Raw genomic sequence first — 25,504 nt, 5'->3', positions numbered from 1 at the left:
CTTACTTGTAGTTCCTAGGGTTTGTAAGAGTAGAATGGGAGGCAGAGCCTTCAGCTTTCAGGCTCCTCTCCTGTGGAACCAGCTCCCAATTCAGATCAGGGAGACAGATACCCTCTCTACTTTTAAGATTAGGCTTAAAACTTTCCTTTTCGCTAAGGCTTATAGTTAGGGCTGGATCGGGTGACCCTGGACCATCCCTTGGTTATGTTGCTTTAGACGTAGACTGTGTTTCATAATTATTGTATGGCCTTGCCTTGCAATGTGGAGCGCCTTGGGGCAACTGTTTGTTGTGATTTGGCGCTATACAAGAAAAAAGTTGATTGAAGTTGATTGATTGATTTTTCTAACTTAAAATGTAAATACAGCGATGAAAAATGTCCACTTTTTGGTGGCTTTCTGTTTTTTTGTTTGTTTTTTTTTTTTTTTTGGCAGTTGTCTGGGTCATTTTTTAGATCAGTATTGTTCGGTAGAAAGCGTTAAGTGCTGTGCTTTTCGATCAGGCAGATTTTGGCCAGCTTCGGGACCCTTGAAGTAAAGCTGTTGTTTTATTTTGCTTTATCTTCATTTTTCCCAGCTAAAACCCTAAAGAGCACATGTCTGTGAGTAATAGTTATCTTTTTAATATTACACTGACCTGTTATGGTCTTCGGAAACAGTTGATAGATGTATTTTATAACTTAAAAACAGGAGCAGTGCTAACACGTTAGCATGTCTATGGCATTTTCAATGTTAAAGTTAGCATGAAGCTGTTGGTATCTCAGCACGTTTGTCTGCATTTGTTTACTGTATAATAATTAATGGCTCAGCGTTTGTTGTCAGAAAAGAGTCAATTCTATTACAAATTGTAATATTTTTTAATTTATTTTTATTCATATATTAATAATAACAACAATAATAGTACAGTCACTTGCCCAGTTCCGGATCACTTCTGTAGTTTTTGCGCCGCTGTTTCTCATAATCAGCGTGAATAAGCTAATACTTGGTACCAATGGAAAGACTGATGTTTTGTCTACAAACGACCACAAGCTCGCCCGAATCCAGTCGTCCTTGTGATCAGCAGAAGAATCAAAACATCCTGGTGTCTGTGGTGTGCGCGCTTTTTCTGACTCACTCATTCCTGCAAGTTTGAAAGTAACGATCTCTGTTAAGTAGCAAAGGTTAGTTAGCCGTTTGGTGTTTTTGGTTCTAGAGTGGGAAAATACTTACTTGGGTAGAAAATGTCAGTGTGTTATGTCTTGCTGTTTATCTCCGTGAAAAATCTGCCGGTTGTGGATCACTGAAGCAGCAGCTTCGTGTCTGTAGTTGTGATCCATGTGGACTTTGGGGCTCATCTTAACATCACAAATGGACATGAATGTGGGGCTTTTACTTTTTAATTCGGGAGAAATCTCACCTCCACTCTTCATTTTTTGCTCGTAAAAACATATAACGGTGCTTTTCGAAATGACACATTCTCGGGCACAGTGTGTATCATTCTGCATTAGAAGGGCTCCAGCCAGATGCCAGGAATGAACCCAAAGTGACACAGAGTGTCATGAACTGGCAAAACGCCACAGAGGGTGGAAGCCAAGATGGCGGCCATGAATGTTTGGTGTGCGTGCTGCTAAATTATGTGTGCGCTCGGGTTTTAAGTCCTAAAGCCTGTTTCTAAATTTTTGTCCTGGCGAATACTACAAAGATTTACCACTAAAGAACTTAAAGTGGAGGAGGCTTTTTTCCTTAAACTCCTGCTTTTGAACGGCAAGCCTAATTACACCTCTCGTGATATCCAGGCTGCAATCAACGGCTACAGGAGGATGAAACACAAACGTTCACGGGAGAAGATGAAGGACAAGAACTTGGTTCCAAGTCCAGGTGAGGGGAAAGAGCAGACAAGCAGTCAGGCCTTCCACACCTATGCTGCCCCGGCAGCGAGTGCAGAGGAAGCCCTATCATCACCAGCATCGGACACCTCTACACCCAAGGCAAAGAAAGGCAAACCCGAGCTTACTCTTGAAGATGTGCACACTAGTATTATTAACAAGCTAAATGAAAACACTGACAGTTTACTTTCAAGAATTGATAAGAATGACAAATTGATTAGAGACGTGCACGAAAAGTTACAAAATATGTTAACTGAAATGAACGACATGAAAGAAAATGTACAAACTATTTCGCATGTTACTGCTGCCCATGATGCTCGCATTAAAATACTTGAGGAGAGGCTAAACAAAGTTGAAAGAGAGTATCAGAGGTGGAATTTACGTTTGTACGTCATCTCAGAGGAAAGGGAGGAGAAACTGAAGAGGAAAGTTGCTGACATTTGTCGCCAGGTGGCTCCGGAGATGACTAATACACTACAGATTTTTTGGGACAAATGTTACAGACTGGGACTACGAGAAGAAGGGAAAACACGGCCCATACTTATCCGCTTCATCTCTCTGGACACGGCGGAGAAGATATGGAAGGAAGCAAAGAAATCTGCCTTTCTGAAGAGCAGGAAACTGTGGTTTAAACTTGATTTGACTCCCAAAGACATTGAGACTCGTAACTTGCTGTGGCCTCAGGTGGAGGCTGCAAGGAAGGCAGGGCAGTGGGCCTATTATATTGGTGCCAAAGCTTATATTGACGGTAAAGAAATCAAGTTAAAACGGTAATTATTAAAGATTCAGCCAAAGCGGTATTGCTACAACCCTGAGTGGGATATGTAATTTACCTCAATCGCCTTGGATTTAAAATGACAGTTATTTAAAGGTGAAAGGTTTATAGGTGCTTCGACCCTAGCACCCTATTCTATTCGTTCCTTTTTTCAACTTAATATTTTTTTTTCTTTCTTTCTTTCTCTTCTTTTTTTTCTTCTTTTTGCTTTTTGTTGGCTTTTTTTTGTTTGTTTTTTTTGTGTCTGTTTATTCAGTTAATAAAAGTGTAGTTATGGATTCACAATTTAATTCTCTGAAGATAATTTCTCTAAATGTTAGAGGCGTTAGAGATCATACAAAGAAAAAGGCTATATTTTTTATTTAGTAGAAGGAAACATGCTGACATTATTTTCTTACAAGAGACACATTCAATTGAAGACGACAAAGCTTTGGAAATCACAGTGGGGGGGATATGTGTTTTTTAATCATAATACTAATCAATCTGCAGGGGTTGCAATATTATTTAATAAGTTTACAGGAAAAGTACTAGAACATTCTATGTCCAAAGAAGGGAGATGGATTGTGATTGTAATAGAATTGGATAATTCAGTATTTATGAACATGCTGATAGGTTTCCATCTAGAATGACTATATCCTCAAAATTCAAATGTACTGCATATATAATAGAAAAACTTAATGTGATAGACATATGGCGTTTTCTAAACCCCTATGTTAAAGATTATACCTGGAGTAATGCTAACAGCACATTATGCTCTAGAATTGATCTATGGCTAATAACTCCCAATTGCTTACAACGTGTTAAAGAGGTATCCCATGAATATGCCCCTTTGTCTGATCATAAAGCAATTAGTCTACACTTGGGAGCAAGGCAAAATAATCGTTCTACAAGAGGATATTGGAAAATGAACAGTAATCTTCTTGAGGATGATATCTTTTGCGATAAGGTTAAGCAATTAGCTAAGCAGATTTTTAATAAAGAAGAATGGGAATTTTTCAAATTCAAAACAAGAGAATTGGTCATGAAACGTGGTAAAGAAATAAAAAAGAATATGATGCTTAAAGAAAAGGAGATACCGGAAACCCTGAATGTATTATTGCAGAAAGCCACTCTGGATGAGAACGAAGTAATACAAATGAAATTATTGAAAGAAGAGATTGATAATTTGTACGTTGATTTCGCCAAAGGTGCCTTCGTAAGATCTAGATGCAAGTGGCTAGAACAGGGAGAAAGAAATACAAGCTATTTTTTTGCTTTAGAAAAAAGAAATCAACAGAAAAATAATATTACGAATATCAAAATTGATGGGAAAGATGTACAAAATATAAGGGATATTACTAGACATGTTGAAACATTTTTCAAGAATATATATATACTCAACAAAAATATAAGAAAAGGCTGAGGATGATCTCCCTCCCCCTGAAGTGACAGAGGCTTCAGCCTATTATACTCTGGGGGCAGTGCCTATATGCAAAAGTTCCTGGAGTAACGCAGGATTTGCCTGGATAAATCCAGCGGTACACAGGGCATTATCGGCGGCAGCAGAACACCGCCGTTCTCACGCGCGTCTTAACCTGCGATTGTAAAGGATAGAACTGGGTATTAACCCCCGTTGCCTGACGTATGCCGGATGCTACGGCGTCAAAACGCCACTTTATTTGTCGGATTTATCCGCGTATTTGCAGATAGTACGGCGGCCAAAACGCCGGCGAAATGCTCCGCCCCTTTCCACTGCGAAAACAGCCGGAACTACCGTGAACTTCGGTCTACGTACTGCCCGGCCACAAAACCGTCTATGTGTAAACTAGGCTTAACTCTTTTTTTTTTTTTGTTTCCTTAATCTGCCTCTAAAATCTCTTTCTGAGGACGACATAATGTAAAATATGCTCATGAAACCTTATCTCTCAGTCACGTCACACTTTGCATATAAAAGCACAAATTCTTGATTGTTCCTGCTCAGAGACTAAACCAGGGGCACATCCAGATGGAAAGAAGGTTCTTTTTGGGGCGGGGGGGGTTGCCCTCCACAACACCCCTTGATTAAAGGTCCAATTTTGAAGATATTTTTCATACTAATAATTATAATAATAATAACAATAATCAGAATCATTTTAACAACTAAAATGTCCTCAGGAACTGCTGCAACCTGTTACCATGCACTACAATTAATGGCACGTGTTGCTGGAGAATTATCAGGAACCATTATGCACGGTCAAGAGTAATGTTCCGCGTTGTTGCGCGCTATCATGCGTAATAGCACATCGTTAAGTTCTGTCATGTTGTGAATGAGGTGAATTGTCTCCACACACACACCCATATTCATCCATCAGCTGCTGAACAATTCAGATCACTCCAGTTTGCACCTCAAAATCTAGATTAATCCATAGCAGAAGAACTTTGTGACTGCATGCTTAGTTGGGTTCTGTTCTGTGGAGTGGTGCAGAGAGGAGGAGGAGATGGAGAGAGCCAGATGTGTGGCTCCACGCGGCTCTCGTCTCACTTGTTTTCCCAAACATCAGGTACAGCAGCATGTGGAACACCTGCAGGAGCGTGCTGAGGAGCACTGGAACAAGACTTTTAGCCGACTTGATTTTCCTTTATAAATCCTTGGTTGTCTGGATCAGAAATTTCAGTTAAATATATAGCAGACAAACACAGTGATATTTGAGAAATGAAATGAAGTTTCTAGTATTTACAGAAAGTGTGCAATAATTATTTAAACAAAATTAGGCAGGTGCATAAATTTGGGCACCCTTGTCATTTTATTGATTTGAATACATTTAGCACTAATTATTGGAACACAAAATTGGTTTGGTAAGCTCATTGACCCTTGACCTCCTTACACAGGTGAATCCAATTATGAGAAAGGGTATTTAAGGTGTCCATTTGCAAATGTTTCCCCTCTTTGCATCTCTTCTAATGAGTGGCAACATGGGAGCCTCTAAACAACTGTCAAATGACCTGAAAACAAAGATTGTTCAACATCATGGTTTAGTGGAAGGATACAAAAAGCTATCTCAGAGATTTCAGCTGTCAGTTTCCACTGTGAGGAACATGTTGAGGAAATGGAAGACCACAGGCACAGTACTAGTTAAGGCCCGAAGTGGCAGTCCAAGAAAAATCTCAGATAAGCTGAAGTGAAGGATGGTGACAACAGTCACAGTCAACCCACAGATCTGCTCCAAAGACCTACAACATGATCTTGCTGCAGATAGTGTCTCTGTGCATCGTTCAGCTATACAGCGCACTGTGCACAAGGAGATGCTGTATGATGCTGTAATGCAGAGGAAGCCTTTTCTGCGTACACGCCACAAACAGAGTCGCTTGAGGTATGCTAAAGCACATTTGGATGAGCCTGCTTCATTTTGGAATAAGGTGCTGTGGACTGATGAAACTAAAATTGAGTTATTTGGACATAACAAGGGGTGTTATGCATGGCTGAAAAAGAACACCAAGAAAAACACTTGCTACCTATAGTAAAATGTGGAGGTGGTTCCATCATGCTGTGGGGCTGTGTGGCCAGTGCAGGTACTGGGAATCTTGTTAAAGTTGAGGGTCACATGGATTCCAGTCAATATCAGCAGATTCTTGAGAACAATGTTCAAGAATCAGTGACAAAGTAGAAGTTGTGCCAGGGCTGGATCTTTCAACAAGACAACGACCCCAAACACTGCTCAAAATCTACTAAGGCATTCATGCAGAGGAACAAGTACAACGTTCTGGAATGGCCATCTCAGTCCCCAGACCTGAATATTATTGAAAATCTGTGGTGTGATTTTAAGCGGGCTGTCCATGCTCAGAAACCAACTAACCTGATATGTTCTGTAAAGAAGAATGGTCCAAAATACCTTCAGCCAGAATCCAGACTCTCATTGGAAGCTATAGGAAGTGTTTAGAGGCTGTTATTTCTGCAAAAGGAGGATCTACTAAATATTGATGCATTTTTTTCTGTTGGGGTGCCCAAATTTATGCACCTGCCTAATTTTGTTTAAAGAATTATTGCACACTTTCTGTAAATTGTTATGTGTCGGACGCGGTCGGAGCACCGACCCAGCGTTTGAAAGGACCCAGCATAAAATAAGCAGAGCACGGTTCAAAAGGTAACAGAATTTAATAAACATAACAGTGAGTGAAGTGCTAAACAACTAAAAAGTCTGCGGTCTGGTGAGGTGGAAACACGGCGCGCTCTCAACAGCGCAAACGGTCCGGAGCCACAGCAGTTCGGACCCAGGGACCCCGCCGACACCCCCCAGGTGGCCGCGACAAACCAAGTCTGTGAAGAAAGAAAACATGGAGGTGAGTCCAACTCCACACAGAGAGACACAACTCAAAGGTGCACGCAATCAGCAAACACTTCCTGGCTTAAATCTATACATCAGCTTCTTACCCTGCAGGCACGGAACAACTCAGTTCAAATCTCCACTGCAGCAGAAGCTGATTAGACAATTAGCATAACGTGACAGCTCACTAACACAAGGTGTGAGGGACACCAAATCCACTGTCATTACTTCATAAAAGTCACCAAAAACCGAATTACCTCAGGAAGTGTGCAGAAGAGCGTGAGACCTCACCCAATCCTCCTTCACAGACTGTGGCGTCAAACCTGGAGCGGTCTCTTCGTCCGTAATGGTGAGATTGTTCTCCTGACGTCGATCTCACACGTCTGCTCACAAGGTCAAGTCTCTGGCAATCACACACTGTGCATTCAAGGTTTAAATGCAGCAATCTCTGATTAAGACAAAATACACCACAGCTGTGAGTCCTGATGACCTGCACGTGATAACAAGCCTCAGGTGTTCAGGGTGAGGTCCTGATGCTCAGCCACTCAGTCCTGAATGCATACCACCTGGTGGGAGAAACAGAAAACAAAAACCAAGCCAGCCAAACACCCCAGCCCACAACATAAATCCTATAAACTTCATTTCACTTCTCAAATATCACTTTGTTCATCTGCGATATGATATATTTAACTGAAATCTCTGATCCAAACAACCAATGATTTATAAAGGAAAATCATGGAAATCATCAGGGGGGCCAAACTTTTACATATCACTGTAGGATGTTCTTACTTTAACATTTGCTCTTATTTGCACACTGGCTTTTAGGGTAGCTGTTTAATAGGGTTGTGGATTTTATGGATGGTGTTATTATGTCTTCACCCTTATTTGTCTGCTTGTTTGTTTGTTTGATTTTGAACAGCCTGGAGCCCAAAATTTTGATAGCTCGTCATGACATTTTTACAGAGGATTCATATCCTGATAGGGAAGAACTGATTCAATATTCAAGGTCATAGGTTAAAGGTAACGTGAGGAAAAACCCCTATCTTTAACATTGAAGGAGTTTTCAAAAATTCATAACTCTGTTAAAAAAAAGAAAGAAAAAAAGATAGGATTTCTTTTGTATCTGAGAGTGTTATGTAGGATGATTTGGATCTGATCCAGATTTCAGATTTGAAGCCAAGTGCCAAAAAGCAGTGACACATTGTGCACAGCAGAGAAAACCAGTGTTCTGTGAAAATTATCTGAAAAGAATTCAGAAATGAAAAAGTTGGAAAACAACTGACAACACCACAAAAAACCTTTGATTCAACTGCATGAACTAAATACTGTTGGGGAAAGTGTAGTGACACGGACCCACAACAGGGGGCGCAAATGAACGGTCAATAGATGAGCCAAAAGGTAACAATTTAATGTTGTGAATGTGCACAACGAATATACAGACAATCTCAGAATCTGATTATAGTCAATTCACAAAGGTGACGTGACGCTCGAGGAAAGAAGATGTCTGTCCTGAGAAGAGCCGGAACCACACGATTTCCACCGCCACAGAACCCGGTGAATACTGGAGCCGCCAAGTCCCGAATCCCCAGGTGATCACCGTCCCCGACTGTCGGATCTGGTGCTGCTGGCGAGGAGCACAAACAGTGAGATGTGGGTGTGTGCACACCCAGCAGCAAAAACAGTCAGAAGGTGGAAAGTCACCTCCACCTCTAATCACACACATGTGCAGCTCCTGTTAAAGCACTTATCTGGAAGGAGTGAGAGGCGAAGACGTCGGCACTCTCATAAACCACCAATCAGCTGACAAGGCTCCACAGGAAAACGGCTGCAAACAGATCACGCATAAATCACAGTTCTGACACAGCAGAGAATATTACCTTCACAGGTAGATGATATCTCAGCAATCAGGTGGAGATGACATCCGGTCTTTATGGAGTGAGATGATGTAGAGCAGATGGGTGACAGCTGTCACTCATTATCTCTTGACAGCTGTCCCGGTTGTGTCCGTGGCGGCAGCGCCCTCTCGTGCCTGAAGCCCGCACTTCAGGCAGGGCGCCCTCTGGTGGTGGGCCAGCAGTACCTCCTCTTCTGGCGGCCCACACAACAAATACATCCTGATACGTATTTCATCACATCTAATTTAACTTATGAAGAGTCTCTTCTAACAGACTTTGACCTTGAACATTGTTTCCAAAGTAAATTTTGTGGAATTGGAAACTGGTGTTGGCGGAGGTTTGCACTCTTGGGGGGCAGTTCTCTAGTTTTCTTTTAAAGCAGGTTTCATCCTTGGGTTCTAATCTTTCTTTTGTGTTGGATTTTAGCGATGCCGTGTCTGTGTGTTTGTGCCGTTTGTCATTTTCTGCCATCTTCAGCACTTACATCCAACCCACATTTGACTGCAGGGACAATAAAGTATATTTGATGAACATCAGGCTGGTTTTTGTTTCTTTTTTTACGGTGTGGGCTCCAGTGAAGGAGCTGATCTCAGTGGTAAATATTTAAATGATGTTTGTGTTTGTGTGTGTAGTTTTCAGGTCAGTGTGCAGACGACATGAAAAAGGTTTACTCTGAGTTCTGCAGTCGACACCCAAAAGCGGTCAAACTCTACAAAGACGTCTTCACACGGGAAAAGAGACTGCAGCAGTTCATCAGGGTAAGCAGGGAGCCGTGGCTCAGACACTTTTCTGCCTCGGTGCACGTTTATCCTGCTGCTTAGTAAATGAATGAGTCAGAATAAATAGAATAAACAAATATGAGCATTCAGCCAATTAAAGGCCAGATGATGAAAATAAACCGGTTGATAAGGCGTCCCAGTGGTGAGCTTGTCTCCAGAGCAGAAGGTTCCAGGCTCAGGGCCCCCTGTCCACTCTCTACGTACTGCAGAGTTGTGTCAGGGAGGATGTCTGGTGTAAAACCTGTGCCAAATAAACATGCGGATCCGTATCTGACCTGTCGTGTCGACCCCGAGTGCAAAAGGGAGAAGCCAAAAGAGCTTATTGTACTATTGTAGGATCGATCCCAGAAGAAACATCGTTTTACCAATGTAACATCCCATAAATACATCTACCACCTGCTGGATGACAGGTGGATGATGGAGATTAGGAGCAGGGGTGGTTAAAGTTCATGTTTGAAATGAGCGTGTTTGTCAGTTTCTGTCATTTTCACAGCTTGGGTCTGGTGGCACCAGCTGACCTCGTTCAGACATTCAGGTCACAGATGACCATCATCACCTGGGTCTCTGGACATGTTTTTCTTCTGATTTCTGCATCTTGTAATCATCATGTCAAACTCGGCCACACGGGGTGTCCAGCAGTGCACTCTTGGGGGGGTGGCACGTCAGGAAGCACATCCAGCATCATTTTTATCAAATAAAAAACATGGTGATCACAATTTAAATTTCCATATGGGCTCAGTCAAGGTTCAGTTTAACAAACAACCACTACAGGCACTGTTGTCCAACAGGGAGGAGGTAGAAAAAATATTAAAATCTCTTTATTGCCTTTAAATTTCAAACCACACACAAAAACATAAAACACAACAGAACAGCAGCTGGTGCTGACGGGTAGAAGACAAAACAAGAGAAACACCAGGGAGTCACAGCTGGCATTAGTGATGTCAATGTGACAGTAGGATGACTACAGTTACAGAACACAGCAGGGTGCACAGAACAAATGTGTGAGTTGAAGTTGAGGGTTATACTCTAAAATGGGTTTAAATTAAGAAATGGTCTCCAGATCTTATACGTCTTGGAGGGTGCGTCTCAAATGCTCCAATTTTAAGTGGGACATAACTTTTTCCATCAAGTGTTTGTGAGAAGGTGGAGTTGCTTTCTTCCAGTTGAGCAGAATCAAACGTCTTGCAGGTAACATTATAGAAGCTATTGCACCGGCATGACATTCCGCTACAGAGACATTCGGTGGTGTAACCCCAAACAAAGCTGTAATACAATTTGGTCCAACGATCTTATTGCATAAGAAGGAAACTTCCAAATATTTCTTACCAAAATACATTCAATTTAGGACAAAACCAAAACATGTGACTAAGGTTAGCAGGGCCATAGCCACACCTGGCACAAGATGGATCAGCACCAGGGTACAATTTTGCAATTTTGCTTGGGGACAGATGCAACCTGTGCAACACCTTGAACTGTATCAGGCTGTGTCTGATACAGACAGATGAAGAATGAATTCTAGTAATAGCAGTCTGCCAGATATGATCAGTAAATTGTTCACCTAGTTCTTCCTCCAATTTGTTTTTTTAAATGACTTAGTGGTGGAGACGCTACACTTTGAATTGTACTATACAAAACTGACACCAATCTTTTATCAGATGGATTCAGCTCTAAACATTGATCAAGCCAAACTTTTTGTGGCAGAATTAAGGAAAAGGTTGTCTTCACAAAACTGCGAATTTGTAGATACCTGAAAAAGTGTGATTGTAGTCAACCAAAGTCCTTTTTCAACTGCTCAAACGAGACAAATTTGCCATCTTTAAAAAGATCCTTTAAACTTGACAGCCCTCTCCTATGCCACAGTTGAAAAAGTCGGTCAATCAGAGATGGAGAAAAATGAATATTGGCCTGAATTGTGGTGGCTGCTAATGCTGCGTTCACACCGGGCGCGACGTGAGCAACAGCAGCAACAGGTTGCCATGTAATCCCTATGGAACCACGCGTTTTGGCGCCAAGTCAGGAAGTGCGACACGATGGACACGAATGAAGCGATGCGAGTGAAGCGATTTTGAGCGATTGGCGCGTTTGTGGCGCAATGTTGCGTCGCGTCACCCTCCTCCCCAAGTTGAAAAATCTGAACGTTTTCGTCTCATCGCGCCGCAATGACCAATCAAGGACTGAATATGTAGTGACGTGTAGATGTCTGGAGTTTGACTGAAGATGTGAACATGTCCTGTATCAGCCAGTGAGCAGGACTTACGTCTCTTTTGTTCTTTATTTCACAATTACGACAGAGTTTTTGGAGCGAGCAGCAGCCCCACAGCAGGGGGAGCAGAGTTTCTTTCCTTCTTTGTACGTGCGCGTGCGAGCGAATCGTCTGTGGAGAATATTTTATTAACTACACAGATGTATAATAAAACAAATGGTGACTGGTTTCTAAACACAATTATGACAGTTTTTTGGGGAAGAGCAAGCTGCAGCCCCACAGCAAGCAGCAGAGTTTCTTTTTTTTTTTTTTTTTTATTGTTTACATGTGCGCGAGTGAACGGGACAGGAGGTCCTCAAACTGGGACCCGCAGAGGTGGAAGGACCGCTGAAAGCAGCCGTCATCCAGACGCAGCTCCTGCAGCAAATAATGATACTCTCTGAATTGGGAACGTCTCATGAAGTTTGTCAGCTTTCCACAACAACTCGCTCCGTGTGATCAAGGTCCATCATGTTAAGTTGACTGACAACCGGAGCCGGCAAGCGGAATGGAAGCTCCTCCTATTTGATGATGCACCGGGGCGAATTTTCACAGCAAAAGCAGAGCGACACACCGGGCGATGGTGGCGCGTCCGTCGCCACGCGACCCCCGTGAATTTGTAGCGTCTGATGAGCTGGACATGCCAGAACATGTCCTGTGAGGCTTCATCACGGCGTTGCTTTGCACCATGCGACTCCACCGCGACGCGCGGAATTCCTCTGCTCCTCTTTCCATGACAAAAACTCCTGTAACAGTGAAATGTGTCGTTCATTTCCACACTGGACGCTGTGTTGATCCGGGACATCGTCTGACTTCCACAGGAATTGCGGAAGACGTGGACATCTGCACTTATTCGGCACATTGAGACAGACGTGCGGAGGAATTCCGCGCGTCGCGGTGGAGCCGCAAGGCGCAAAGCAACGCCGTGATGAAGCCTCACAGGACATGTTCTGGCATGTCCAGCTCATGCACAATTTCTCAGATAGTCACACGACTGAAAAGCAAACGAAAGCTGTCTGAAAGCCATCTGAAAGCTGTCCTGTGAGACCAACATGGAGGTGTTTTTGTCCCGCGGCTCCGTGGCGCATCCCTCCGCTTCTCTTTCCATGAAAAAAACTCCTGTAACAGTGGAATGTGCCAAAAAAGTCTTGATGTCCACGTCTTCTGCCATTTTTGTGGAAGTCAGACGACTTTCTGGATCAACAAAGCCTTCACGTTGGAAATGATCTGGTTGTTTCAGCGGGGTGTCAGTCTGCTGTCGATCAGCGCTCGGAGCGCGCCGCGCTCTCAGCTGCTGTGGGCGGTCTTTAAACCGGCTGGAGCACTCCTTAATCTGTGTAATCCCCATAAAATCGTCCCTGAAAGCCATCTGAATTTTCCGAATGGTGTCCACTTGGAGGTCTCTCACAGTTTTTGGAAAAATTTGATGCAGCAAAGCTCCAAATTGTTCAGACATTTATTCGCAATAAAAATACGACGAGAGGGGTGGACCAGTGCTCACACAAAGCCTGCTCACAGGCGAATGACGCAACCGACAGGCGTGAAAAAACTCATGCATGCGCACGAAGGTTCAAGCTTGGCTGATGCAATCACACGTGATTCAAATCCATATGGTTTTTGCAAAAAATAAAAAGGTCGGATACTTTTCTAACAGACCTCGTATTTCTTTAATGTTAACAAGTAGTTCTGAAGGCCGCTTCATCCGTTTCTTATTTTCTACTGCTGTATAAGATATCACTCGTCCACTTAAGTAGGCTTTTAACGTTTCCCAAATTGTGGAATAACTTATCTCTGGCATCACATTTAATTCTAGAAAAAGGTCAGTTTGTAAATTAATAAATTCAACAAACCTCTCATCTGATTAGTATCTGATATTTAGTCGCCATGAAAAAGGACAAGAGATATTTTCTGGAAAGCTCAATTGTAAAATTATTGGTGCATGGTCTGAGATGACAATACTGTCATATTCTATTCGGGTAACCATAGGTAATCATTTCTGATCAATCAGAAAGTAGTCAGTTCTTGAATAACTCTGGTGTACAGGAGAGAACAAAGAAAATTGTTTGGATGTAGGGTTCTTGAATCTCCATGGGTCCACCATCCCATAAGCCTTGATAAAGTTATTAATACACAGGGCTGATTTGCATGGTGTTTTCAATTTAGAACTAGATCGATCAAGAGCTGAATCCGAAATGCAATTTAAATCCCCAGCCAGTATTAAATCATGAGAATCCAGGTCTGGCAAACTTGAAAAAGGGGTTATGAAAAGGCTGTCATTATCCCAATTAGGTCCATAAACGTTAGTCAAGACAACTGGCCTGTTGAATAGTTTACCTTGGTTGATGACAAAGCGTCCATTTTTGTCTCTTATTGTCTTAGTCTCTATAAAGTGCACGTCCCTGTGTATTAAAATAGCCGCTCCTCTGCTCTTACTCTTAAAATCCGAATGAAAACACTGTGTGAAACCACCCCTAAGAAGCCTCGAGTGATCTTTGTTGGCCAGTTTGGTTTCTTGTAAATAAATCAAATCAAATCAATTTTATTTATATAGCGCCAAATCACAACAAACAGTTGCCCCTAGGCGCTTTATATTGTAAGGCAAAACCATACAATAATTACAGAAAAACCCCAACGGTCAAAACGACCCCCTATGAGCAAGCACCTGGCGACAGTGGGAAGGAAAAACTCCCTTTTAACAGGAAGAAACCTCCAGCAAGTCAAACTGTCTGGCTATGTAATTTATTCAAATGGAAAAATATTTTATTACGCTTGATGGGATTGTTTAGTCCATGAACGTTCCAACTCACCAGCGTATTACGATTAAGGGCTATATTGTATATGGTATATAAAAAAAGATGGTAATGGAGTAATTGAAAGAGTGACAGCCCATAAGAGCAGATAAATGACATAAAAACAAAAGAGACAGAGCACCTAGACTGAACACAAACATCATAACATGGGGGAGAACAACTCAAGATGTAATAAAAGTAATAAACTAAAACTAGTCCCATGAGGGGACTTGTGTGCTTCCTGGTCCCCCTCTTCATCGCTTACCATGGGAGCTCTCACAGGAACCAATGTTGATGATATTTGACTATAACGCAACACACTTATTATGTAAAAAAAAAAAAGAAAGCCCACTCTCTAACTCAAGACATTTCAAGACATTTCAATAAACCAAATAAAGAAAAATAACATCCTTCCTCGTGCTTTACCTGACTGTAACAAAAAAAAAGATCAGCATGCACCTGGACAGCCCAGCTGGCTCCAGCACAACTTCAGACACATTTGGCAGGTAAATAACAGACATGATTATTTTGACATTTATCCATTCACTAATTCCCGCATAACGAAATCCTTGGCCTGCTTGGAGTCTTTAAACATGTATTCTTTACCATCCGTCGTGGAAATCCTCAGCGTTGTGGGGTATCTCTGCCCATAGCGGACAACGCTGCAGCCTCGAAGCAGATTCCTCACCTCCATGAACTCGGCACGTTGTTTACTCACGGCCTGGGTGTAGTCGGGCAACATACGGGTGCGGCCCCCATCAGTAGTAGTTATCAGCCCAGCTTCAGCTGCCTTCTTCAAAAGTGCCTCCTTTTCAGTGAAATAGTGACATTTCACAATGAACGCCCGAGGTGGCTGGTCATCTTGTGGTTTGGCACAGAAAGTGCGGTGTGCTCTGTCCAGACACTGTGGCTTCTCCAGTCCTAGCGCAGCTTTCAGCATGTCCGCCACATACCGGGAACGAAGTTGTCCATTCTCTCTGCTCTCTCCTATCCCGCTTACACGGACATTGCAGCAACGTGAGCGTGCTTCTAAATCCTCACATTTAGACTTGACTGCGGCGAGCTCTTTCTTCAAGTGAGCTATGTCTGACTCCAAAACGATGATGGATTCCAATGAGTGCTGACACGTTTCCAATTGTGTTGTGTGACTTTCGGTGTCCTCCTGTGGGTTCACCACCTGCAGAGGGGACCATGGGGGTCGGGTGCAGAGAGGATTGGGTGGCGGTCGAGGGCGGGTGGCCCGGCGGCCCGGTCCATGCTCACAGCCCCTGGCTGTTGGGACGTGGAATGTCACCTCGCTGGGGGGGAAGGAGCCTGAGCTTGTGCAGGAGGTTGAGAGATACCGACTAGAGATAGTCGGGCTCACCTCCACGCACAGCTTGGGCTCTGGTACCCAACTCCTGGAGAGGGGCTGGACGCTTCATTTTTCTGCCATTGCCCACGGGGAGAGGCGGAGAGCTGGGGTCACATTGCTTATTGCTCCCCAGCTCAGTCGCCATGTGTTGGAGTTCACTCCGGTGAACGAGAGGGTCGCGTCCCTACGCCTTCGGGTTGGGGACAGGTCTCTCACCGTTGTCTTGGCCTACGGACCGAGCGGCAGTGCAGAGTACCCGACCTTCCTGGAGTCCCTGGGAGGGGTACTAGATAGTGCTCCGACTGGGGACTCCATTGTTCTCCTGTGGGATTTCAATGCCCACGTGGGCAGCGACAGTGAGATCTGGAAGGGGGTGATCGGGAAGCGCGGCCTCCCCGATCTGAACCCGAGTGGTGTTCAGTTGTTGGACTTCTGTGCTAGTCACAGTTTGTCCATCACAAACACCATGTTCGAGCACAAGGGTGTCCATACGTGCACGTGGCACCAGGACACCCTGAGCCGGAGGTCGATGATCGACTTTGTAGTCATATCATCTGACCTTCGGCCACGTGTCTCGGACACTCGAGTGAAGAGAGGGGCAGAGCTGTCAACCGATCACCACCTGGTGGTGAGTTGGATCCGCTGGGAGGGGAGGAAGCCGGTCAGACCTGGCAGGCCCAGACGTATCGTGAGGGTCTGCTGGGAACGACTGGCGGAACCCTCTGTCAGCAAGGTCTTCAACTCCCACCTCCGGGAGAGCTTCTCCCAGATCCTGGGAGAGGTTGGAGACATGGAGTCCGAGTGGACCATGTTCTCCACCTCCATTGTTGATGTGGCCGCTCGTAGCTGTGGTCACAAGGTCTCTGGTGCCTGCCGCGGCGGCAATTCCCGAACCCGGTGGTGGACACCGGAAGTAAGGGATGCCGTCAAGCTGAAGAAGGAGTCCTACTTATCTTTGTTGGTAGGTGGGACCCCAGAGGCAGCTGACAGGTACCGGCAGGCCAAGCGTGCCGCAGCCCGTGCGGTCGCAGAGGCAAAAACTCGGGTCTGGGAGGAGTTCGGGGAGGCCATGGAGGAGGACTATCGGTTGGCCTCGAAGAGATTCTGGCAAACCATCTGATGCCTCAGGAGGCGGAAGCAGCTCTCCACCAGCACTGTTTACGGTGCGGGTGGGGAGCTGTTGACCCTGACTGGGGATGTTGTCGGGCAGTGGAAGGAGTACTTCGAGGATCTCCTCAATCCCATCGTCACGTCTTCTGAAGAGGAAGCAGAGACTTGGGACTCAGAGGCGGACTCATCCATTACCCAGGCGAAGTCACCGAGGTGGTTAGAAAGCTCCTCGGTGGCAAGGCTCCTGGGGCGGATGAAATCCGTCCTGAGTACCTTAAGTCTCTGGATGTTGTGGGACTGTCTTGGCTGACACGCCTCTGCAACATCACATGGCGATCGGGGACAGTGCCTCTGCATTGGCAGACCGAAGTGGTGGTCCCTCTGTTTAAGAAGGGGTACCGGAGGGTGTGTTCCAACTATAGGGGGATCACACTCCTTAGCCTCCCCGGTAAGGTCTATTCCAGAGTACTAGAGAGGAGAATTCGACCGATGGTCGAACCTCGGATTCAGGAGGAGCAGTGTGGTTTTCGTCCTGGTTGCGGCACACTGGACCAGCTCTACACGCTCCATCGGGTGCTCGAGGGTTCATGGGAGTTCACCCAACCAGTCCACATGTGTTTTGTGGATCTGGAGAAGGCGTTCGACCGTGTCCCTCGGGGCACCCTTTGGAGAGTGCCCCGGGAGTACGGGGTCCGGGGTCCTTTGCTAAGGGCTATCTGGTCCCTGTACGACCACAGCAGGAGCTTGGTTTGCATTGCTGGTACTAAGTCAAACCTGTTTCCAGTGCATGTTGGCCTCCGCCAGGGCTGCCCTTTGTCACCGGTTCTGTTCATTATTTTTATGGACAGAATTTCTAGGCGCAGCCAAGGTGTAGAGGGGGTCTGGTTTGGGAACCACAGAATCTCATCTCAGCTGTTTGCGGACGATGTGGTTCTGTTGGCTTCGTCAAATCAGGACCTTCAGCGTGCACTGGGGCGGTTTGCAGCCGAGTGTGAAGCGTCCGGGATGAAAATCAGCACCTCCAAATCCGAGGCCATGGTTCTCGACCGGAAAAAGGTGCTTTGTCCTCTTCAGGTCGTCGGAGTGTCCTTGCCACAAGTGGAGGAGTTTATCGGGGTCTTGTTCACGAGTGAGGGACGGATGGAGCGTGAGATCGATAGATGGATGGTGCAGCATCTGCAGTGATGCGGTCGCTGTATCAGACAGTCGTGGTGAAGAGAGAGCTGAGTAGGGGGGCAAAGCTCTCGATTTACCGATCGATCTACGTTCCGATCCTCACCTATGGTCATGAGATTTGGCTCATGACCGAAAGAACGAGATCGCGAGTACAAGTGGCCGAGATGAGTTTCCTCCGCAGGGTGGCTGTGCGCTCCCTTAGAGATAGGGTGAGGATCTCGGACACTCGGGAGGAGCTCGGAGTCGAGCCGCTGCTCCTCCACGTCAAAAGGAGTCAGTTGAGGTGGCTCAGGCATCTTTTCCGGATGCCCCCTGGACGCCTTGCTGGAGAGGTGTTCCGGGTACGTCCCATTGGGAGGAGGCCCCGGGGAAGACCCAGGACTCTCGGCTGGCTTGGGAACGCCTTGGGGTTCCCCCGGAGGAGCTGAGGGAGGTGTGTGTGGATAGGGAGGTCTGGGCGGCTTTGCCTGAGCTGCTGCCCCTGCGATCCGACTCCAGATAAAGCGGAAGAAAATGGATGGATGGACTTTCGGTGCCATTTAGCCTTTGATTAATTCATTCTATGGCATTGCGCAACTCTGTTTGGGTCTCATTTGCTTTCTCTTCTGTTTTATCCAGCAGCTGTCATTTCAGTCCTTGAATTGCTTCCAGAACTTGTTGGTTATTCTCAGAGGCCACCGGAGGCTCCGGACGAGCTGCGTCAGCTAAGATAGCATTAGCCTCAACTCTCGTGTCCTGTTCGTGTCTGGCATTCGGCGACTACTTCTTAGGTGGCATTGCAACTGTGGGCAAATAAAAGTCTGGCAAAAGTCACTTCACTGAAGTACCACTGAATACAGTACTGCGTTGCATTATTTTCAAAGCATAGTAGTCCAAGGAGAGGGGTTCCCACACGCAGCTTGATAAAATGCATCTTCACCTGTCGCTGCCTGACCCAGAGGTCCAGGGAACTGATAGAGATTGGGCTACTGTTGGGCAAAGAGGAAGAAGAGGAGGAGGAGAACGTATCCAGAGACAGCGGGAGAAGTTTCTCAGAGTGGAAGTGAGAGTCAGGACTTTGAATGTTGGCAGTCTGACTGGTAAAGGAAGACAGCTGGCTGATACGATGGAGAGGAGAAAGGTAGACATATTGTGTGTGGAAGGGAAGTAAGAGCAGGAGCATAGGAGGTGGGTTCAAGGGTTGTTGTATCATGGTGAGGACAGGAAGAGAAATGGTGTTGGGGTCATTTTAAAGGAAGAATATGTTAAGAGTGTGTTGGAGGTTAATCGAGTGTCTGACAGGGTGATGAGTGTGAAGTTGGAAATTGCAGAAGAAGTCAGTTCTACATAGATCCTGGTGCTGGTGCTTATCTCCAGATTCCATCGCAATTCTAGAAATTAAATAATTTCAGTATACCAAGTAGTTTCTTGTTTTGCTGATTTGATGTTCTTAAATGTGTTACCGGAATATTACCATTTTTTTCTGATGGTCCAGGTTTAAATCACTCCCACCAATATGTTGTCCTTCAGTCATTCCTGTAAAAGATGCTCGGCAGTATAGGTGTTTAGATGCATAAATGCCTCTGTTTATGCTCAGTCTTTCTTTAAAAAGAGGTTAAAGAAAGATTGAGCATAAATGGAGCCATTTCCATTTTCCTTCCTCAGTTAACTAACTGCTGAATGTGAGTAGGGCACAGAGTAGCAGCAGTAGTTGAAATCCATTCCGTTTTACAAGATACACATTTCTGATATTAAAAGGTTGATCAGCCATAGCATAATGTTATTAAAAAGTGTAGTAGAAGCTCGGCTTAGAAAACAGGTGAAGATCTGTGAGCAGCAATATGGTTTCATGCTGAGAAAGAGCACTACAGATGGAATGTTTGCTTTGAGAATACTGATGGAGAAGTATAGACAGGAAGAGAAGGAGTTACATTGTGTGTTTGTGGATTTAGAAAAAGCTTATGACAGGGTGTCAAGAGAAGAGCTGTGGCATTGTATGAGAAAGTCTGGAGTGGCAGAGAAGTATGTGAGGGTGGTGCAGGACATGTACAAGGACAGTGTGACAGCGGTGAGATGCACAGTCGGAATGACAGACTCATTCAAGGTGGAGGTGGGATTACACCAAGGATCAGCTCTGAGTCCTTTCTTGTTTGCAGTGGTGATGGACAGGTTGATGGATGAGATCAGACAGGAGTCTCCATGGACTATGATGTTTGCAGATAACATTGTGATCTGTAGTGAGAGTAGAGAGCAAGTTGAGTCTAGTCTGGAGAGGTGGAGATATGCTTTGGAAAGAAGGGGAATGAAAGTCAGTCAGGAGCAAGACTGAGTCCATGTGTGTGAATGAGAGGGAGCCCAGTGGAATAGTGCAGTTACAAGGAGTAGAAGTGGTGAAAGTAGATGAGTTTAAATATGTGGGGTCAACTGTTCATAGTAATGGAGAGTGTGGTAGAGAGGTGAAGAAGAGAGTGCAGGCAGGGTGGAGTGGATGGAGAAAGGTGGCAGGAGTGATTTGTGACCGAAGAATATCAGCAAGAGTGAAGGAGAAAGTTTACAAGACAGTAGTGAGACCAGCTATGTTGTTGGCACTAACAAAAAGACAGGAGACAGAGCTGAAGATGTTGAGATTCTCTTGGGGAGTGACGAGAATGAACAAGATTAGAAATGAACATATCAGAGGGACAGCTCAGGTGGGACGTTTGGAGACAGTCAGAGAGGTGAGATTGAGATGGTTTGGACATGTGCAGAGGAGGGACCCAGGGTATATAGGGAGAAGGATGATGAGGATGGAGCCACCAGGCAGGAGGGGAAGAGGGAGGACAAAGAGGAGGTTTATGGATGTGTTGAGGGAGGACATTTATTTATGTAACCTTTATTTAACCAGGTTAGTCCCATTGAGATTGAGACCTCTTTTACAAGGGAGATCTGGACAATTTTCCAGTCCACCTAACCTACGTGCCTTTGTATGTGGGAGGAATCTGAAGCACCCGGAGGGAACCCACACAAACACGGGGAGAACACACATACTCCACACAGAAAGGCCACAGGTGGGAATCAAACCCATGACCTTCTTGCTGTGAGGCAACAGTGCTAACCACTATGCCACCGTGCTGCCACCGTGAGACAGAGATACAGATGCAGAGGACAGGGTAAGATGGAGACAGATGACCTGCTGCGGTGCTCCCTAATGGGAGCTGCAGGAAAAACAAGAAGAACATAATCATCTTATAAATATTAACATAGGGGCAAGAAAAGAAGACCATCAGTCAGTTCTCAGTACATCTGGGAGCATGTGCAGGTGCTGCCTGTCTCCACGCGGTGGGAGCGCTGTGGATCCTGGATGGCAGCCACCCAAGATATAAAACCGGTTTGACTTCCAACAATAGATTTGAATATTTAGTGATGAAGAAGTATGTGTTCCCACCTTTGTGCCACAGGAAAATAAAAGTTGATGAGATCTTGAAACAAATTGTTTCTCTAATAAAGGAAGAAGATTGTTAAATAACTTCACTGCCTCCTTTTTTCACTGAATGCGTTTTACCATTTAAAAAATTTTCATTATATTTTTGTGAAGGACTTTGAGCATCTTGCCTGTTCCTCAGGGTTGCCACAGCAGATATGTTATGGATCTGCATGTTGATTTGGCACACATTTTACACCGGATGCCCTTTCTGACACAACTCCACATTACATGGAGAACGGGCCGGGGCGGCCTTGAGCCAGGGACAGACTGTCTGGGATCTTGCTTTAGTCCGGTTTGATCTGGTATAGACCTGGTTTTCAGTGTCAATGACTCACTATTTGTCTCTGTCCCATCATGCTCAGAGGGTTTGCCGCGGTCCTCTGCTGCGCCGTCATGGCATTCAGGAGTGCATCCTACTGGTGACACAGAGAATCACCAAGTATCCTGTTCTCATCAAGCGCATCCTTGACAACACCAAAGGTGCTCCGTGGCCTTTCGTCTCAGACTTTAGTCTGTGGCTGTCGCCTCTGACGTTAACCTCTGAACCCTCCTGTAGGTAATGAGGAGGAGGTCAAGGCTCTCAGTCAGGCGCTGCTTCTCCTCAAGAAGCTGATTGGCTCTGTGGACCAGGAGGTTCTGGAGTTGGAGCGGACCAGGAGACTGCAAGAAATTCAGGCACGGCTAGCTCCAAGGGCTCAAGCAGAAGTACGAGGGGGTGGAATTTTCCAAGGAGGAGAACTGCAACGAAGGAGGCTGTTGCATGAGGGAAGTCTTCTCTGGAAGATCCAAGGCTCCAGAATGAAAGGTAGGCAGTGAGACCGAAACGGGGGAACATAACTGGCATTGACCATGGCTCATGGATCCCATTACAGAAACACGGACACAGGTTCAGGAACGCAAACAGGCTTTATTTTAACTAAAGGGCTTAAAAGTAGAAGAGTTCTGGTGTCATTTTTTTTCATTTATTTATCTTTTTTTTTCATTAAGAACAAAATTCAACACATGAACATTAAAGCACATATTAATCAAAGACAACTAAAGAAGGAGAAAAGAATACAGCTCCTACATCCTAACATATCAAACAAAGGAAAAAAAAAGAAACACACACAACATTTAGCTCAATCCGGTGAGATCTTTGAGCCATAGAGAAATAGATGGGGACGCAAAGTTTTCCAGGACAATAATATTCTGCATCATGGTAGCAATTATCAGGTTCTACTGGCAGAGCAGGCAGGACACAATTGCAAGACGCAGAAAAACGGCTCTGTAGGATTAAGGTGATTACTTGATACGAAAGGGTCGGTACACAGAAAGGCAGTCCAAAAAAAAGCAACAGTAATACAATCATCAGGGAAAGGCATGGTCGAGGTGCACAGGCAGGTTGTCAAAAAACATGATCAGGCAGTCAAGGCAAGAGAAAACAGAGCTAGAAAGAGGCACAGGGCACATTGATCAGACAAGGAACCAAGGCAACCGGTGAGGCTTATAAATCACCCAAGTGATGAGCAGTAAATCAAGAACAGGTGTGAGGACACTTCCAGAACCAGGGTGTGGCCAGACAGAGGGAAACGCCCACCATGAAGAACCAAGAGAAAGAGAGACAAGAAAGAGCAGGACAGAGAAAACCCAAGCAGAAAGGCAGAGCAAGAGAGACAGATAGCAAAAGCAAACCAGACACATACCACACAAAGTCCAATTTCTGACAGCAATGAGGTAAAGGCAATTACATCCACCTGCGAGTTAGTAAAGGACACAGTGGGGACTATAGTAACTCCAAAATCAGAGATCAGTGGACAAGAACACAGTATCTCTCCAAGAACATGAGAGATAACATCAAAATATGAACTCCAATATGGTTGAAGTTTGGGGAAAAGAAAAAGCATATGACTTAAATCACAAGGGGAGGAGTTACAAAACACAAAACAAAAACCAACAGGACGGGTCACAGCAAAAATGATCTAGACATAGAAATTAGAGGTGAAGACAAATATTGTAAACAACTTACGACTGACATGGAGGGACCAAAGGGAGGAACTGGCAACCAAACAGGGAAAAGGCAAAGCTTTAAATACACAGGGGAGTGAATTAACAAATGAACACAGGTGTGTGAAAGAGGGGGGCTGGAATATGTGACAACTAAATGAACACAAGATGACTAAAACTAAACAGACATCTGAAGGTGAGTAGAAACAAAACATCATAATAAAACATAATCTAAGAAGTAGTACTCACAAAACTACAATACAAAACTAAAGTTTTTGGTATAAAAGTACCCAAATGCAAATCCAGCCACGGAAGTGTAACATCTGGGAAAAAGTAACATGAAGAACTAAGAACACATAAGGAAGCAATCAATAATCAAACTAGAACAAGAACTGCACAATAACCAAAAACTAAATCAAGAAACGCAGTAGAAAATGAACGTGGAACTCAAAAGTGAACAGTGTGCCAAATGGGGGACAAAACTTGATATACCAAAGAGATACATGAGGAAGAAAATAACCAAAAAAAACCCCAGAGGACAGGGGACACACCAAAGGATGACATCCACAGATGAATCACAGAGACGGGGGAGACTACTGACAGAAGACACTTGAATCAAGACCAAGGAGAGACAGACAGGGGAGAGGACACTGAGGACACTAATAAAGACATGGATAAAGCACACCACAACACAAAATTGATACCATATTTTTAGAGAGTCAAGTACAACAGGATTTTCTGTGTACCAGTACAGGGACATGGGAGGAGATGTAAATCATAAAGCAGGGAGAGCGGTAGACAAACACGACTGAGATTCTAACTGACACCAAGTTGTATCTGGATCTTTTAACCCATAAATGTATTTTTGAATGTTAGCGGCCCAGTAATAAAACACCACATTAGGTAAAGACAGACCTCTACTGAGATGACATTTTGTAATAATGATTTACGTACTCTTGGAGTTTTACCTCCCCATATAAATGAGAAAATCATTTGATCGATAGATTTAAAAAAAACTTTTGTGTAAGAACAAAGAAATACACTGAAAAAGGTATTAAAAACTTGGGTAAAACGTTAATTTTCACAATATTAATCCTAACTAAGAGAAGCACTGGTACAGTAATTTCCAGACTATAGGGTGCACCTGAATATAAGCCGCACCCACCAATTAAAAAAAAAAAAATTTGTACATAAATAAACTGCACTTGTCTATAAGCCGCAGATCTCCATGATGTAACAAGAGATATTTACACAGAAGAGTGTTAGACAAATATTTTTTTTAAACTTTTAATTAAATACGTGGACTTCTGGTATGGTGCTGAGGTGAGCAGACATGCTGAACACGTGCTCCCAATGCAGTCGGCCAACTTCCCTGTGCTAGAGCTGTATTAACCTTCTGGAATCCATAAACTACGATGAAAAAGGGAAAGACAACAAAAAGTAACTGTAAACCGAACCAGATACAAGAAATTGGCGAGAGGGACTCTAAAGAAAAGATCGATGAGGAGGCATTCAACCGACACATGGCTATGGAAGGGCTACAAGCTAACATCGGAGCTATCCACATTCAGGTGTGAAAGAAGAATTACGCTGCTTTCTTGATAACCTCTCCGGTTACATGAAGACAGATTTAAATAATTTTAGGGAGGTTAATGGAAAGCTAAAGGAAATCGTGGCCGACATGAAAGAGACCAAAGACAGAGCGGAGGACCACGGTGGCGAGAGAGGTGCTGTCTCAAACTACAAGCAACCAAGATAAGATTCAGGCCAAGCTGACTACAGAAGAAGAAATAACATCCGTGTGTCCGGGACTCCCA

The 25,504-nt window shown here is 44.5% G+C and overlaps 1 protein-coding gene across 1 annotated transcript in view; it reads left to right on the top strand.

Annotated features, from left to right (window-relative positions):
• arhgef2 (rho/rac guanine nucleotide exchange factor (GEF) 2) overlaps nt 1-25,504 on the top strand; it is a 194,337-nt gene that overhangs the window by 73,348 nt on the left and 95,485 nt on the right. The window contains exons 8-10 of the mRNA XM_034173482.1: nt 9,445-9,570; nt 22,067-22,184; nt 22,261-22,509. Coding sequence (XP_034029373.1) covers nt 9,445-9,570; nt 22,067-22,184; nt 22,261-22,509 — 493 coding nt within the window. The remainder of the gene's footprint in view (nt 1-9,444; nt 9,571-22,066; nt 22,185-22,260; nt 22,510-25,504) is intronic.

Source organism: Thalassophryne amazonica, chromosome 7 (assembly GCF_902500255.1).
Source record: "Thalassophryne amazonica chromosome 7, fThaAma1.1, whole genome shotgun sequence".
Taxonomy (NCBI): domain Eukaryota; kingdom Metazoa; phylum Chordata; class Actinopteri; order Batrachoidiformes; family Batrachoididae; genus Thalassophryne; species Thalassophryne amazonica.
Note: the sequence above shows the minus strand (reverse complement) of the source record. Positions and strands in the feature narration are given on the sequence as shown.